The 18,145-nt window shown below is 50.3% G+C and overlaps 1 protein-coding gene across 2 annotated transcripts in view; it reads left to right on the forward strand.

The window, feature by feature from the left end:
* The window catches only part of LOC307087411 (formin), a 38,135-nt gene that overhangs the window by 18,994 nt on the left and 996 nt on the right, over positions 1-18,145 (forward strand). Inside the window, exons 9-16 of one of the 2 annotated variants that reach the window (XM_079752990.1) lie at positions 808-937; positions 1,079-1,225; positions 1,355-1,414; positions 1,555-1,675; positions 9,220-9,312; positions 12,696-12,747; positions 13,563-13,667; positions 17,003-17,131. In XM_079752990.1, the coding sequence (XP_079609116.1) occupies positions 808-937; positions 1,079-1,225; positions 1,355-1,414; positions 1,555-1,675; positions 9,220-9,312; positions 12,696-12,747; positions 13,563-13,629 (670 nt within the window). In that variant the 3' untranslated portion in view covers positions 13,630-13,667; positions 17,003-17,131. Of the gene's footprint in view, positions 1-807; positions 938-1,078; positions 1,226-1,354; positions 1,415-1,554; positions 1,676-9,219; positions 9,313-12,695; positions 12,748-13,562; positions 13,668-17,002; positions 17,153-18,145 lie in introns of those variants that run through there. The other variant, XM_079752989.1, reaches the window with a different exon arrangement.

Below are 18,145 nucleotides of genomic sequence, written 5' to 3' on the forward strand. Positions count from 1 at the left end.
TCACACACACCCCCCCCCCCCCCCTTCCTGTCAGGGTTAAGGAGTCTGGCCCAGTTAACGAGGCCCCGGGGCCCCGGCGGTGCCGCTCCGCTGGCCCCGCCACTGTTCCCCAGGTCCTCTGCTTCCATGTTTGACCGGAGCTGTCACTACCGCCGTCCTCCTGAGTCGCTCCCACTCAGCGTCTCTCTGTCCCCCTCTCGTCCGCGGGTTCCGATCACACAGGATGTTGCCCCCCCCCCCCACCCCCACCCGGCGACGCGGCCGCTGTTTACACGAGTCGCCCCGCATCAGATCTGAGACGCCTTTGATCAATCACTGCGCGCGCCGGATCGCTGCCTCTCCCCTCGCTGTGACCCCCTCCCACCCGGACCCACCACCCCCCCGGCCCACCTCGCTCCCCCAGACCGGACCTTTCAAACCCAGCCGAGCAGCTCCGCAGTAGGACTCTGGAGGGGCTGTGGACGGTAACATGGAAATTGGCCCTGTAGGGGGGGGCGGGGGGGAGAGAGGGTGCGCGGCCTGCCAAAAAAGTCCCCTGAAATAGCTCTTCCTGTGGGACATTTTGTTTAATTCTGTCATAACACATCACACCCTATTCTCTTCCACCTCTCTTCCCCTCCTCGCTCTCCTCCTCATCCCCTGCTGTTTTTCTTTCTTTTTTCGATCTTGCTGTACTCTTTCTCCACCTCCTTTCCTCTCTCTCTCTCTCTCTCTCTCTCTCTCTCTCTCTCTCTCTCTCTCTCTCTCTCTCTCTCTCTCTCTCTCTCTCTCTCTCTCTCTCTCTCTCTCTCTCTCTCTCTCTCTCAGGTTCCTCTATGAGCTTTCCCAGATTCCGGACTTCACGGGCCGGGCCCACTGCATCATCTTCCAGTCGTCCTTCCTGGACAGCATCGCATCCATCCATCGCAAGGTGGAGATCGTCTCCACTGTGTCAAAGGTGAGACCGCCCTGGCAACCAGGCAGCCCCGGGGACTAAGCCACGGCGACCACCCAGGGAATGGTCTAGCCAGCAATGAGTTCAACCAGAGAACACACTGTGGTGTGTTTGTGGAAAGCAAGTGTTTTGTGTGTGTAACAGGTGCTCCTGGAGGGCAGCAGTGTGCGGGAGGTGATTGGCCTGGTGCTGGCCTTCGGGAACTACATGAACGGCGGGAACCGAACCCGGGGCCAAGCAGATGGCTTCGGACTGGAGATCCTCCCCAAGCTCAAAGACGTCAAGAGCAGGGTGACCCCCCCGTTTCATAATTCTCCTTTGTAACGGCTGACCCACGAAACGTTAACGATTTAACGGGGTCTACCTTCTGGTAGAACTATGGACCATAATGCACCTTGTTTGTTTTGTTTCCTGCTGCAGGACAATCGCATCAGTCTGGTGGACTACGTGGTGTCATACTACCTGCGCAATTTCGATGAGGTATGCCCATCGGTTTCACTCCACAGAGCGAGGAACAGTTCAGTTAGACTGGGGTAGAATATGGAATATGGAACCTGAAAATTAGCGGAAATGAAACCTGTGTAACCTTTGGTTCCCCTGGGTGTCTCCACCACCTCCAGCATGCAGGGACGGACAAGAGTGTGTTCCCTCTGCCCGAGCCACAGGACTTCTTCCAGGCCGCCCAGGTCAAGTTTGAAGATATCACGAAGGACGCCAGGAAGCTGAAGAGAGAGCTGACGGGTAAGACGCGTGCCATCGACCGTATCACCTATCGTATGACCAATGCTTCCCACCATTGGTGGCTTCAAAGCAGTGATATTTCACACTTCAATGCCTACGGTGGCCCGAGGCAGCAGCCCAGGCATCTGTGGTTATGTTGAGTGTGAGCTTTCACTGCCGGAGCAAGGAAGACGTAAATGCGTCTGGTGTTGTATGGTGTTGCTCAAAAGCCCTGCTCGAGGGCCCCTGAGATCAGCAGGATCTGAGACAAGCAGAGCATCCACTCTTCTCAGATCCCACTGGTCTCATAGGCCCTTGACTGGTGCCCTCCAGCGGGTGGTGCCCTTGAACGATGCCCTTGAGCGGGGACCCTTGAGTGGGGCCCTTGAGCGGGGACCCTTGAGTGGGGCCCTTGAGCGGGGACCCTTGAGTGGGGCCCTTGAGCGGGGACCCTTGAGTGGGGCCCTTGAGCGGGGACCCTTGCGCGGGGGCGCTTGAGTGGGGCCCTTGAGTGGGGCCCTCGAGCTGAAGGCGCTTGAACGAGGCTCTTGAGTGGGGCCCTCGAACTCGGCCCTCAAGTCAGAGCCCCCCCCTCGAGTGGCCCCTGAGGGTTGCCTCTCCTTCAAACGTTGTATCATTCCTTAAAAGCCGTATCATCAAAACAACGACAGCTCCTCAGATTCAAAGACCAATGACGAAAATGCTCGGATCTGAGCTCCCGTCAGACCAGTCGTCTCGGCAGCGACTGGAGCGGGACTTAGAAGCCCCCCCCCCCAAAAAAGAGCCAGAAAATTCCATTCTATTGACGAGGCGTTGCAAACGGCATTTGGGCGGCAAAAAAATCTGCAATCATTTGTTTTGGCCTGAGGCTCTGACAGCGTCAGGGGCCGAACTCCGACGGACGCCGACCCCCTAACCAGCCGGTCAATAAGGGGGTCTGTCAATAAGCCGGGCCCCAGCCAGTGAAGTCGTGGCCCGGGCCACGGCAGGGGTTACAGGGGGCGGGCCCCTGGTGCCCTCGGTGTCTGCGGTTATTTAAATCAACCAATAACACGGCATGCGAAAGCAATTAGATCCGCTCCCCTCCGCCTCTGGGATCTGGTAAAGCCCGCTCCTCTTTGACCCGCGGGGGGGCGGAGAAGGGAAACACAAAGGGTGTACTAAAGCCCACCAGAACCACCCCAAGCCGCCACCCGTTTATTAGGAGAAGAGTGAAGACTTGAAGACAATAAATGCAACACGAGGGTCGTGCGCATTTGATCCATGGCCCAGCCCGGTCTGGAGCAACAATCCTCAGGGGCGGGGGGGGGGGAATTAGCGGGGGTGCGGGGAAAGGGGCCGGCGGAGGATTCAGGGTGTTTGATGAGCACGCCGCGTGACTCCCGAGCCATTTCCATCCCCACCGCCAGGGATAAATATTTATATCTGGCTATTATAAACCAGCGCACGGAGAGAGCAACTGGTTTTAATTACCAAGCTCTCGCAGCATCGCCTCCATCCATCTTGTCAGCGGTGTCGGAGAGAAGCTAACAGAGAGATCTGAGGACCAGCTTAAATAATGGGTTCTGGGTTGTTTGTCGTTTGTCTACTACCTGCCCTCCCTCCCTTGTTATAGACCAGGGGAGGGAGCTTATTTCTTTAGCTTCCCTCGACTGGTCTAGAAGTACAAGAATTGGTGTATGCTTCGACAGTGACTCATTTCTGACGTCCAGGTTCCAGAGACTTAGTCTAGGGTGCAGAGACTGGGTCTAGGGTCCAGAGACTGGGTCTAGAGTCCAGAAACTTGGTCTTGGGTCCAGAGACAGAGACTTGGTCCAGGGTCCAAAGACAGGGTCTAGGGTTGAGGGGCTGGGTCTAGGATCCAGAGACTTGGACTAGGGTAAAGGGTCCAGAGACTTGGACTAGGGTTTAGGTTCCAGAGACTGGGTCTAGGGTCCAGAGACTGGGTCTAGGGTCTAGGGTCCAGAGACTTGGACTAGGGTTTAGATTCCAGAGACTGGGTCTAGGGTCCAGAGACTGGGTCTAGAGTCCAGAGACAGAGACTTGGCCTAGAGTCCAGAGACAGAGACTTGGCCTAGAGTCGAGAGACAGAGACTTGGCCTGGAGTCGAGAGACAGAGACTTGGCCTGGAGTCCAGAGACAGAGACTTGGTCTAGAGTCCAGAGACTCGGTCTAGAGTCTAGAGACTTGGTCTAGGTTCCAGAGACAGAGACTTAGTCTAGGGTCAAGAGATAGAGACTTGGTCTAGGTTCAAGAGACAGAGACTTGGTCTAGAGTCCAGAAACAGAGACTTGGTCTAGAGTCCAGAGACTTGGTCTAGGGTCAAGAGACAGAGACTTGGTCTAGAGTCCAGAGACTTGGTCTAGGGTCAAGAGACAGAGACTTGGTCTAGAGTCCAGAGACTTGGTCTAGGTTCCAGAGATAGAGACTTGGTCTATGGCCCAGAGACTTGGTGAAGGGTCCAAAGCACACAGTCTAAGGCTGTGTGTGTGCACATGCACGACCGCGCATACAGTGTGTGCACGCACAGCGTCTAGTCAGCGGTGGGCTCTGGGGGGCGGCAGGGGGGTGCGGGGCAGACTCCTGTCCGCCTGGCTGGCCTCTCTTTCACTGGCTTGTGCAGAAACATGATCCCGGTGTGATGGGGCTTCCTGTTTGCGGAGCGGGGGGCTGACCTCTCCCTGCGCTGCTCTCTCCCCGAGACGGGGATGAGCTGGAGGCCGCGGGGATCGAGCCCTTCTCTGGGGCTCGCCGATGACTCCTCTCCCACGGTTCACTGCCGGACGACGACGCAGGTATCTCTGTACGCTCGGTTGAACTTTGAAACCCAAGCCAAAAGTAAGAAAAAAACAAGAAGAAAAGCGACAATGTGTTTTTTTTTCTATTGCGCTACTCGTTTGCTGTTGCACCAACTATGAACGTTTCCCTTAAATACTTAAAGGCGTTTTGAAACTCCCTGCAAAACCCATAGACTGATGGTTCTACATTGCTAACAGTCTATTATAATGCTGTAATTCAGGGGGACGGTGCTGCAGATGGGACACTACCGAATGAAATAGTATCAAATAAAAAGGAACCGTCAGAGCTCATTTGTTGCTGAGGGCAGTTTAGTGTTTCACTCGAGGCCCGGCCCAGGTAAGCCATTCATCACCCTGGCAGATCAGACAGTGTCCAGAGTTTAAATGGCCTTTAACGTCAGCTCCACGCAGGCCCTTTAGCCTGAGGTCCGCTTTACGACGGAGGCGCCGCTCCTAACTCCATGTGTGGAGTCGGCAGGCCGGGGCACCGCCACCCACCACCCGCCAGTTTGTCGGTGCGAGTCCCAAACACCTCTGCTTTTCTTGTGGCTTTTTTCTTTGATTTCTTGGGATTGCCACGATAACAACGTCTGTTTATGGATGTAGATCTTTAGTTGTAGAAGAGCCACATGGGGACACCCCATATCCCCCAGTCCATAAAAACACAAATGTAAAAATCGCCCTTGGCATGGAACACCCTAGCTATCCTCTCACGTAGTGGCGATATACGATACACACTATAAAGGCCCACGCCTCCATCCATTACCCTAACTCTCCCATCTTATCTCAGGGGCTGCTTGGCTGCTATTCCCCTTGTTGTCAGCCCCTCGTGGTTCTCCTCGCTGGACTTTAGAGGAGGAGGAGGAAGAGGAGCGGGGCGTCTGTGTGCTGAAAGGCCCGAGTCGAGGCCGGAGTGATTTATGGGGAGCAGAAAGCCGAGAGGGAGTCTAACCTTCTCCTCGCTCAGCCAGCCAGCGTCCTGGCTGCAGCCCCTCTGGTGGGAGCGAAGCGGAGACGTTTGGCCCCGGAGAGCGAGGGGGGAGGTGGGTGACCGGACCGAGGGGAGGGGAGGGGGAGGGGGTCTCGGTCTACTGGGATTGTATATAATTGGGGATTAGTAAGAGAATCCCTCGGATGGGAAAGATCCACATCCCGGGTATATAAATTAAGGTGACGTTCCGGGGGCCGGAGGGCAGCAGACGTTCCTCACATCTGAAGTAATCTCGGAGACAGGCTGTAAAAAAAAAGAAGGTTTTTCCTGCTCTGTTGTAGTCGTCTTCTAACCGGTGTAGCCGTCGGTGTGACGTTTTAGGAGTTGATCTGTTATTGTTTTCCCTTTCCCTCCACAATGCTCCATTATGTTGCTGTGGCGGAGAGGATCAGATGAACGTGTTTCTATTGTCCGGAGGCCATCTACTGGGGCAACCTTCCGCAGACAGAAACATGCGTCAGACACGTAGCCAGTGCAATCCTGTGGCGCTCCACAAGCCCCCCTCTGGTTGGCCAGAGTCCACCCCACAATATCGCATTGTCCCGGTGTGCCGTGACTTCCGGTTCGCCGTTCCCAGGGGACTTCCTGCCGCTGTGGAATATCAGGCACACATTTTGACGCCATGACTAGCCAGAACAGAGAAATGTTACCGCGTGAACGTACGCATCGATCGCAGTCTGTGCTCAGGGAGCGGCTGGTGTGTTTTCAAAAGGGATCATGTCGTCAAGCATCTCTCTACAGGTCTAACTATGTGTCAAAGTTGTTTGGAAGCGTTATTGCAAAGTATGCTCATATGTAACGCACATTTGTAAGGATTCATTTAGTTCCCGATTTCTCTCTTGCCCAAATTGCAGCATGTATTCTTTCTTTCAAAGTTTATAATGGCACTTAACCTTTGACAAATTATAGTAATCCATCACTGCCGTTATGATCCTGGAACAGAAAATCCTTTTCAAATATTTTTCTACATTTGTGATGGAGTGTGTTCTTCACACATGGCGAAAGTAACCAAACAAAGGTGAAGCCGAGCCAATAAAAAAAAAATTCAAATTAAGATGGGTAGCATAAATCAACACTCGTCCATCAAAGGAATATCACAGGAAAAAGCTGCATAACTGGCGGTATAAACAGTGACATCATACATTGAAGTGCACAAAGAACCAGCGCCCCAGTCTGAGAGGTGCTGAGTGAGCAGCCTGGAACCTGATCTGTTTTCCCTGTGCGGTGACCGTGGGAGGGCTATCGGAGATCGGTGCCGCGGCTCCCATCGTGGTCTGCCGGCTCTGTGATGCCAGGCCAGGCCCCTGTTCGCTAGGTGTCTGGACAGGGCAGAGAAACCCGTAGGACAAACAGAGCTGCCTGCAGTAGCAGAAATCTCCAGTCAGTCAGACCGCGGTGGGTTTCTCTGATGACATTACTCTACTCCGAGCAGAGCTTCGTCAGCCGTTTGCCCTCCGCCTCTGTGATCCGAATACGGTGGCATAATCCATGGTATTGACGAGTCCCAGCAGTGCAGAGAGGATCCATGTCAGCCCCAGCTCAGAGGATTTCTAAGCACATGGCACACGGTGTGCCATGTGACAGGGTGTCTTCCTGTTGGTCCAGCCACTCGGTGCCCTATTCGATAATACAAACACGGTGCAGCATATTTTACTTGAGGTACAATTAAAAGGATTTGTTAAAATCTAGTCATTTTAATCGCTTTTCCCCGAGAGGTTACAGGGCTGTTTGGGCTTTGTCGGTCCATCATAATATAACGTGTGGCTTATTTTGTGGCTGAACCAAACTTTGTTGTTAAACATGAGTTCTTCGTGTTCCCGTGTTCACCTTTTCACACTCCAACGGCTGCTTTTAAAGCCAATGTATCACTCGAATCCGATACACTAAACACAGGCTTTTTCTTGCAGGTGTGTGTGTGTGTGTGTGTGTGTGTGTGTTTTCCTTTTTTTTGGTTGTTTATTTGTAGTGGGCTTCCTCTTGCGGCCTTTGCTGTCTGGACCACATTTGGTGGAAAGCCGCCACTAAATTGTAGACTTGCTGTTTTGAACGATTTTAATGGGCCATGTTGTGTTAGGGAATTTCGGGTGAGGCAATGTGGGTTTGCTCCAAAAAAAAGGATTGTTTCGGGGGTTCTTTAGGTCACGTTCTTGATACCGCTTTATCTGTTTTCCACTAGACAAATAAATGAATAGATCTGTGATCTGGCCTGTGTGTCACCACAATGTTACCTATAAACCGTTTGAATAATGCAACCGTAGAAGGTAACAAAGGATAATCGTGCCGCTCTTCACATGAGAAAACTGATTCTCAAGATAAGTCACAAAGCGGTATGCTTCAGTGTTTGAACTAAGCAGGTGTACTCGTTTCCTTCTTTCCAACATCTGACACCCGAGCTGTCTGAGACAGGCTGTCTCAGACAGCCATGTTCGTATTGGGTTGATCCACTCCTTTTTATTTTTGTGTTTTTGTTTTTATAAAAGCTATGCAGTCGTACACCAGTAAAGGTATTTACTGCTGCCATTAATGACTAACAGGTTGCATGGCTGTTGTTGTGCCCGCCGTCTCTGTGTGTGCGCTAATAGCGGGGGGGAGGGGGGGGAATGACAAGGCTTGGCTGACGGGATGCTCCATCGCTTGGGCTTCCTCCCCAGACCCGTGTCGGTTGGTTCATTTTTTATCTGGCATCACAACAAAAGCCCATCTGCAAATAGCAAGCAGATCTGCTAAGGAAAAAAAAACACATGTGCAGGAACAACAATATGCCTGTGCATGTAAAATCCTGCTTAATAGCACCGTGCGCCGTCTTTGAAGTTACATTAGTGAGACATTGAAGCCCTAGGAGTCATACTAGTTCATTGATTTATCATCCGTTATTCCAGTGGCCAGGCATCTTCTCCCAATCGGTCTGAGAGACTCGCTGGGTGCATGGCGTTTTGATCAAGTCTTTGCTATTACGTGTGTGCGTGTGTGGGGAGATTGTGATATTTTAATTTAAAGTTTATGATGCAGGTTTTATTTCTATTTAAGTCTCATTACTGGTTCTTATGGACGCCACTAATGAACAGTGTTGTTTGTATCTTGAACGCAGCCCAAACTCTGTTCACATTATTGCCAGTTTAACAGCCACTTTTAATGGCTACCTAAGAAAACTAGCTTTTGTTGTGCGTGTCTATATTTAAAAACATTTTCAAATTAACATTCCTGTTTGAATATGTTGCGTCTATGCGTGCACTTCCATAACCTTTTCTTGAAGATCGGTAAGTTGACAATGCTATTGTGAATTATAAGTATTCATGCTTATTATAAAAAGATGTGTTGAAAGAATTCGTACGCACTCCGGTATGCATGTATCATTCACTATAGCTACTGTTTTGCTCATCAGTAGTCATAATTTTTCCTTGCTTGACTTCTGGCACCATGTAAGGTTTAGACTATGCTGTTGTCGAAATATTTCCCATTTTTTGCTATGTCCTTAACCACAATAGTTATGCAAGTAGACGATAAATAGACTTTGCTAAATGATGATAAAGGCCCACCGCCCGAACTGTCTCTGTTTATCCTGCATGTCAAGTAAATCTTGAGAGATAAAGGTTTGCAAACAAGTAGTAAATGAGCTCTGGTTTGACTCAATTTTGTATGTCTACAAGCTCGACTAAAGATACAATCTTGCACACAAGACTTGTGGAAATACTAAAGAAACCTCCTGTTCTCACCTTCCTCTGCTCTTCCTTCTTTCTGTCCCTGTCTGTCTCTCTCTCTGTCTCTCGCTCTTCCAGTGTGTGAAAAGAATGTGCAGAAGGTGTGTGCCAACTCCTCAGAGGAACACCTCCAGCCCTTCAAAGATAAAATGGAAGGCTTTCTCTCTGTCGGTAAGTCACTACGCAGCCCTTTGTTGTTGTCGTCGTCGTTGTCGTCTTCCACGGGAACATGTGCTTTTTCCTCCTGATTGCTGATTGGATGAATAAAACCCTTCCACTCGGAATTGTGAGGCACTAAGGGGGAAATCGACCTTGGGCCCCCAAAGATAAAGTATACGGACAGCCACATTGTCCTTCTTAAACCCAGAGATGGAACTTTTGGAACTTATGGAAAAGGTATCATTTGCTTTCAATAGTGTGGAAGCGTGTGTGCGTGCGCGTGTCTATCCTTCCCGTGACTTCCTTCCTGTGACCTTCTCTAAACCTACGAGGCTGGTTGAGGGGATCCCATTGCCCCGTGCAAGGTTCCCATGCAGCCCAGGATGCCATAAAGCTGGCAGGACACCTCTGGTCCGGGCCTTGTAAAGGCTCTTAGGACCACACAGGGCAACGCACAGGAGCCACCAAAACAACCTGGGATCACGTCGTCATCCGCTGGTTTTTCAGCCTTCTCCGCTGGAACGAGATCAATACTCTGTGTCGCTGCAATAGCTGCCTTCTCGCCGGCTTGTCCCCCTCTCGCATCAAAGACGGAGGAGCTGCAACTTCATGAGCATAAATAACCGGGTTTAAGCCCCTTCTGTGATACCTCAACTTTGTAGTAATAGTTCCCAGGCCGTAACTCAGCCAGGGAGATATTCAATCCCGTGTGTGTGTGTGTGTGTGTGTGTGTGTGTGTGTGTGTGTGCGCCCGCTCATACAGTGCCTACACTATCCCCTGACCCCGAGAGCTAATCGCTGCGTTCGGAAAGGAACTAGACACAAGTGAAAGGAGGGGACATGAAATGGTCATCAATCACACTCAAGTCAGAGGGCTCGGGGCCTGAGAGCCATGGTATAATTATTTAAATAGAGGTCCTCCAGGGCAGAGGAAGATGGATGCGCAGTACAGTCAAATTAGTTGTCAATCAAGTTCAATGGTTCCTGCTTAAAGTGTAACAACACATCAATAATGTAAAATTCAGCACATCCGTTGCAGGGTGTTCTGACCACCTGCCTGTCATCTCTATCTGGTTTCACGTAGACGTCTCAGAGAGGTTAGACCATCACCACGAAACCTCTCAGTTAAGACGAAGACCTACCGACTGCCCAATAAGTTCTGATTAATTATCAGCACGCAATAGTGACCAGCAACCTGTTTCTGGCCAATCAGAACCAATCAGAGCAATTTTTTTGTAGCAAGGATATTTTCTGGATCAGTTGTTGCAATGTAGCTAGAAATATTGAAACAATACGTTGTTTTTTTTTTAACAAAACCCCGTTCTGACGAGGCGTCTTCCGGGGAGACTGTGGCCATGTGTCTCCCATCAAGACGTGTAAACTGGCAGAGCAGCCAACGTGTTGGGAGAGGTCGCGCAAACTGCGTCTGCGTTGTGTTCTCGCAACTGGTGGTTGATCAAAATGAACGCAACACGGCCCCCTGTTATTCCATAGTGTTCTCGTTCGCTCTCCTAACGACTTGGGCGGCGGAATAAAGCAATCCACCAACGAGGGGAAAGGCGAATGTGTGTTTCCAGGGCGTGGGTTGAAAGTTGAGCAGCTTACCGTGGCTGGCGTGTGAAATAATATATTTGTGTGTCGGATATTTATTGTCAATTACGCGGTGGCTCTCAATTATCCCAAAACGATGAGGAGGAAACCGGTTTGGAAAATGTACCATTCATAAGCAAATACAACAATGTCCCTGTCCCTCCCGGGGACCCTGCTCCCTACATCTTGCGGGTCCATGCTGTTACATCCTCCGACGCTGTCTCGTACTTCAGGGAAACGTCTCGGTGTCTTGGCTCCACCACGCAGTCTAATGTGTGTGAACTAGTGACATACCAAAGTGTGAAACAGACGGGGACAGAGCTGGACCCGATGCGGTGGTGAGGTTCTTTGTGCTGAGAAGCAGATGGAAGAGCTGAAGGAATTGAACCAATGGGAGGAGCCGATAAGAGGGAGCCGGGTTGATGCGGTGGAGGGCACGTTCCCAGGCCTCCCCTCTTGCCAGCTCTCTCCCGTCTCTTCTTTTGTTGTCGGTGCTCCAAGGTAAAAGGCTGCGTTTTTTTTTTTTTTAGAAAAGTGTGTCAGGAGTTTTTAAAGGCCCTAATTTATTGTCCCTCTCAGCATGTGTGTCTCATAACTTTCTAGTTAGACACTGCTGGTTTCATGTTTACACGAGAGCTGAGGAGGAGAAACTTCACACATCCTGTCACTTTGGGCCACTCTCTCTCTCTCTCTCTCTCTCTCTCTCTCTCACCCCCCCCCCCCCCCACCCCTCTCTCTCTTAACACTAATGCCACCTCCGTGCACAGTCGCACCGGAGGGGTAGCTTAGGCGCCAGTCTGACCCCCACTGAGACAAACACCATTGGTCATGGCCCCCCCTCTTCACCTTTCGCCCTCCCCCTCCCACCCTTCCCCCGCCCTAAACCAAGGGCACCGCAACCCCCCCACCTCTTCATTAAGTTTGCCCCCCCACCCCTCCGGCCCTTATGCCCACATACGTGTAAAAAGGGGAGAACATGCAAGCGGGGGTTTGTAGGCGGCTTAAGATCGCCCGCTCTCCTACAGGACCCCAAAAACCGGCCTTTGAACCATTTTTCTGAGCCTTCTCGCTCTTAAATCTTCAAGTCTCCCCATCCCCCCCATCATTGTAAAAAAAAAAAAAAAGGATGAATCTGGAAAAATGCAATAAATCTCAGATCACAGGCAGTCTCTGGCCCTAGATAAATTCTTGCACCTCGGCCCGGCCGGCCGTACACATCTGCCTTGCATTTAGACACTTTAACATGGCAGCATCCCATCGGAGCCTCCCACTCCCAAGCCGCCACCGCCGTCGCCGCCGCCGCCGCCATGCTCTACCCTGCACCCGCGCTCCTGCTACTGCACACACACCACACACACCTGCTCCTGTGTGTGTGTGTGTGTGTTCACCCCTTGTGTCACCAACGTCCGTATGACGCCTTGACGTTGGTGTCGTGCCAACACTGCGTCGACGAGCACGCGCCCAAATCTCGACTCAAACTATGAAAATGTGCCCGCATTCGACTCTACTCAACGCCACCTCCCTATAAACGCTCCGTCCGCATCCCAACCCTCACGAGAGCGTCGGGCTGGTCCTCTTGCTCTCCCGGGTGCTACTAAAACCTGGCGGGGCCCTCCCTCTGGATTGTCATCTTTGCTGATTTGTGTCATCTCACCTCTGTGGTATCGGTGTCCGCACCAGTAAACGAAAGCTCCCGTCTGTATTGCATCGGTCACAAAACGGTGGCACGTCCAACAACGCATTACTCACAGAGCCGGGTCTCGGGCGTGTGTTTTATGCACCATTCTTCTCTCCTCGTTTTACAGCTCATGAGCAGCATGCCACCGAAGACAACAGACTTGACACAGCACAGAAGAGGTAGGTGATCCCCTTCATCTATACTGCTGTGATAAATCCAATGCTTATGACTACTGTAGATGTACATGCGTTAGAGCTGTACTGTGTACGTTACGCCTTTTGGCTCCTCTGGTGCTTTAAGGATAGCGGCTGTGGTTCTGGGTTCATTGTCTCTGGGAATCTTCCCACGGTGGGAAGGTGTGGGGGGCTAACTTGGACCAGAATAAAACCATGAGCTATAGAGCCACACCATAGAGTGCAGTTATTCCCTTGCTGGATTGACTTGTGGATGGTTGTGTTTTATTCTTGAGAAATCTTTACATTCACATTTTGGGCATTTAGCAGGCGCTTTTATCCAAAGCGACTAAGTACATTTGTAGTACATAAGTACATTTTTTTCAGAGAAAAGAGAAATAATACATTGCTGTCGGTACAGTAAAGATATTCATAGAAACAGGTGCTTATCATTTACAATTGCTAGGTTAACCCATTCCCTGGATACAACAAGATAGTTAGGATAAGATTCTACACAATGCTTAGTGTTCTTTTTAAGTGGCAAAAAACGTACAACATACATATTTTCTATGTCAGATATATAATAGTAACACAGTGCAGGTTTAATATACGCAAGCAATTTTGTCGACTTGGCCCCTGGTCTTGTTTTGGACACGTGATGATATGGATGGTTACAGATGTGATGGATGGTTCCCGCTTATTTTGTTTAGTATTCTCTGATAGATTGCGTAACTGGCCCTGGTTTGCAGCAATGCTAACAGTTTGTTTAAATACATGTCATATTTAGTTCCACTGTTGTGTGATTACGTTCCTGCACATAGGGCGCTTCCCAGTCTCCAGGCTGGTGGGGAAGTCAGTGATAACAGCAGCAGAGATAACGCACACTAAAACACGTCAGATCCACCCCAACGCTCAGACAGAGCGAGGTAAGGAGGATCTTAGAGGTCTTCTTCTGTACATTCAAAGATGGATCTAATGGACAATGTTGATGCTCCTTTTTAAAGTGTCTACGTGTAGGATTAGTGCAAGCACAAATCAGTTCAGATTGCCCTTTTACGAACAGGTTGAGACAAAGCAAAAAGCAGGCCTTTTCCGAAACCTTCTCTGTTCCGTAGAACATTCTGTGGGTTGACTTGTTTTATGATTGAACCGGGCGGTTTTACCGTCAAAGAGGAAGTGATCGTTTAGGGTGGATAATGGCGGAAATGTGTGCTTAATGCTGCAGTTCACCTACCGGCCAAAGGGGTCAGTGATGAGCAGGAATGTCTTGCATAGAGTCCCTTTAAACAACGCTTGACGTACCAATAAACCGCAGTTTCCTCTGACGCACTCGTCACTGTTATCTCTCATGTTCGAACACAAAAAACAAAAAGCAAGAGCAAAAAGTGCTTGCCTGTAGCCTCTGATTTATAGACACACTGGCGGCCTCTTTACTCGGGCGGAGCCAAACCATATCTGGAACGTTTCATGTGGGAGGGAAAGAAATGGTGGGGAAGGAGAAACAAAGCAAATTGATTATCTGAGGCTTGTTTGGATAGGGAACCGAATTGTTTGCTTTAAATCGTGAGTATTCCGCTCCCCAATAAATCTCTGAAAAAGGCCATAAAGGACCACGCTAACGACGCCAGACACAACTTTAAACCATTATGGGAGTTGATTGCCTTGGGCACAGCTCTGCACCAGTGATCCCCTTCCAAGCAGCACTGTTTCACGGTGTCCTTTCCCCACCGAAAACAGCCCTGACATGGCCACATGTCTCCTTCTCTTTCCTTCTTCTTCCCTTTCTACTCTTTGTTGATAAGGGATGTTTTCACATTCTCGTGTGTGTGTGTGTGTGTGTGTGTGTGTGTGTGTGTGTGTGTGTGTGTAACTGATCAAAAGGGCCCTGCGGCTTACCACACCTTTGCCTTAATGAAGTTACTTTCCTCTAATTTCATCCCAAGAGGGAGCAGACTTGCCTGGTGCTGGCAGAAATCTCTCTCTCTCTCTCTCTCTCTCTCTCTCTCTCTCTCTCTCTCTCTCTCTCTCTCTCTCTCTCTCTCTCTCTCAGCCACCTCATAAAAGTGACACACTGGTGAAGAATATTGGCTCACCGGGCTTTGGGTGGGCTCTGTTTGTGTGTATGCATGTGGATAGGCCAATTCACACTAGCACACAAGCATAGACACAACACACACACCACGAAACTACGTTTGAACATAACCTGACTGAAACCCCCGAACCACCTCCTTCTAGTTAGCTCCCGTGACATAAGGGTTGAATATGCTCTTGGCTTTTGTGCGTGGATATGACCATGGATGTAATCGTAGTCATCGTCGTTCTTGTACAGCCAATTACATGCAGTTCTGACTCTTCTGGTTTGCGTTTCGGATGCCGCTGAGGTTTTCCTGGTTCTGTCCACAGTTGCGGCCCATTAAGTTCACTGCGGCCGCGTCACGCCCAATTTCACGTGAAGTACACTCAAGTTGTGCCCAATGACATTAGTTCATGCTAGCTGGGAGCCCAGTACCCCACTCGCCCATTATATCAGTCCAGTCCCAAAATGATAATTTTCTGCCGAATGTGCCCCCCGAAAAAAAATATTTTAATGTTAAATCTTTTCTTGGAAAACCGTTTCCCTTCGCAGTCGTTATTTCTCAGTGTTTTTCGGGGCCGCCAGTGAGGAATGGGATTGCATCACCGCTGAAATTAGCGTCATAACAGGAACAAGGAGGTCACAAGTGTTGACATTTTCCCCGAAATAAATCCGCTGATCATCAACTCCTGGCTGTTCTGCGGCTGTTGTTCCTCCACGACGTTCGGAGTGCCGCCATCTGTTTGGGAGCGGGGAGGGAGCCTGCTTGCGGAGCTGTGCCAGGATGATGCATGGTCGGGAGACGTGCAGAAAGGAGGGGAGGCAGGGGCGGTGGGGGTGGTGATCGGGGTGATTTGTGCCCAGCTCTGACACCCTGACCCCAGGGGGTCGAGAGAAGGGAAACCAGTAAAGAGGAGGAGAGCTGGTCAATCATGTTGGACTATGCCGTCCACTAAACGCTAAACGTGTGGCTGTGTTCCACTTGGACATTTTGGCAAAACAAACAACAAAAACAAACAAAAACAATCAAACGGACTGTTCTCCAGTCCTGTTGGGAGACAGTCTGTGTGTGCAGATCCATCGTGGTGTGGTGGGGGCAGTTTGCTGCCCTAGCAGTCTGTCCGGCAGCCTGCTGCTCCTGCACAGCATGCAGCGCCCCAACCGTCCACAGACCCCCGGCCCGCTGCGCTCCAACATGTCTTGGATTAGCCGCCGCGGCGACGCAGCCGCCTGGCATCTGGAAGTCAGTCTGCGCCGGTGTCCACGGGAACGAGGGCCGTCTCCTCCTGAGCCACGGCCCCCTCTTTATCAGCCCCCCTGACAGTCGGGAGGCGGAGGAAACGTCTTTAATGTTTGGGTTAGCGAGGGCATCCCGGAGCGGCTAGGACTGCCCTCTCTTAATGCCAGGCGAGGGTGGGTGGGGGGGGGGGGGGAGTTTCAGGTTTGGTTACAATTGAATTACATTGAGGAGTCAGGATCTGGACTCCATCACGCTGAGGAATAATCATATAAGTCAATAAGTCACGGTGTTCACTATTCATATTAGTTAGTTTATTGTGTGTGTGTGTGTGTGTGTGTGTGTGTGTGTGTTTCTCTCTCTCTCTCTGTCTCTGTCTATCTCTCTCTCACCCTATTCTCTTCCACCTCTCTTCCCCTCCTCGCTCTCCTCCTCATACCCTTCTGTTTTTCTCTTTTTTGCGTCGTTCTTTCTTTACTCTTTCCTCCCCTCTCCTCCCTGTCTCTTTCTACCTTTCATTCTCTACCGCTCTCCTTCTCCTCCACACTCTACCTCTCTTTCTCGATCACTTAAATGCAAATCTCTGTGTATTCTCTCTCTATTATTAATATGTCAGTCTCCTTTGCTCTCTCAGTTGTTGGAGGCCTGCGTAGCCTGACGTCATAATGCCTTGCATTAACACCAGCCGGGTTGGGGGTTAGATTCCAGCTGGGGAGCATTAATGCCCATCCAAGAAATGTATGCAGTAGAGGTATTGCAAGATGATTTTAATATCAGGGTCTTACAATAAGTCCCTTCCAATTAATCAAATTCCTTGTCCCATCAATTTCCCATCTTATGCTGCGTTCCAGCGGTTTTCGGTCAAGTGCCGAAAATGTTGCTTACGTGAGAGAGAATTCATCGTCGCCGTCATAAACATCATCATCCACATCCCTTTTTTCCCTTTTTAGTTTCCAAGAAATGGTGAGCTACTTCGGGCTGAGGCCCAAGTCTGGAGAGAAGGACGTGGCCCCCGGTTTTGTCTTCATGCTCTGGTATGAGTTCTGCTGCGACTTCAAGAACACTTGGAAGAGAGAGAGCAAGAGCATCTCCAAGGAGCGGTAGGAAACCCCGTCATCATCGTCGTTAAATAATCATCAAACACGTGATTATGGAACAAAATGTCGTCCACGAAACACACCAAACACTTGCGCCGGGATAAACGGTACACGTTACCCATCAAAGCGAGCAGAGGGGCCACAGAGCAGAAGGCAAGCATGCTTCGCTTTCCCCAGCCCCTCCTCGCGTCCAAACCCCTGAAAGGCCTGGGCCTAAATTTATGACGCTCCCCTTGACCCGAGGCGGCGTGCAGGGGTGGCAACCCACTGAGGGACGGAGGGCCCTCCTGGCTGCCGCCTGCCTTTACTGTCACAGGGCCGGTGGGGGCCCCGGGGCCAGTGGAAGGCTTCCTAGGTCATGAGAGAGCTGTTAAAACTGTGTCGCCGATGCCCAGCATGCAGCCGAGAGGGCAGGGGCCCAGAGTTGAGACGGTCTAGGGCGACGGGGGAGACACACAGCAATGAGCCATGGCAACAGATTGTATATGCAGGATAGAAGTTGGGGGAGACACTTTTATTTCAGTATCACTTTGATGCTGATGTAAAGGTCCACAGCCGTTAGTATTGCAAAGACAAACAAGTGTTTGGTCCTATCGGTATCCTTTGTTGTTTCTGGATATCATTTTTGTACATTAATTCCTTAATATAAGTAAAACGGAATTACGATATATCAAAAAACATAAGAATGTGATTTTTAAGTACTTGTATAAATCAAGATGGCTTGATTTATGGATAAGTATAGATGTGTTCTCTGTATGCACAGTTCTCTGTATGATGCACAGTTCTTAGTTTTCACAAGGGCCGTGTTTACCTTTGGGTCCTGCTGTTCTTCTGCAGCAAGATGGCAACCCCCTGTTCCCCAAGGAGTTAATGGCTCCAGCGTTGCCATGTGCTCTCTTTCTCGCGTTCTTTCTTAATTGTTTACTGGGCAATCATGTGTCACATTACTCACAGCTGATTGTGCTTATGCACAATTAACTTTATTTTAAATAGTGC

Source organism: Pollachius pollachius (assembly GCF_949987615.1).
Source record: "Pollachius pollachius genome assembly, chromosome: 15".
Classification (NCBI taxonomy): domain Eukaryota; kingdom Metazoa; phylum Chordata; class Actinopteri; order Gadiformes; family Gadidae; genus Pollachius; species Pollachius pollachius.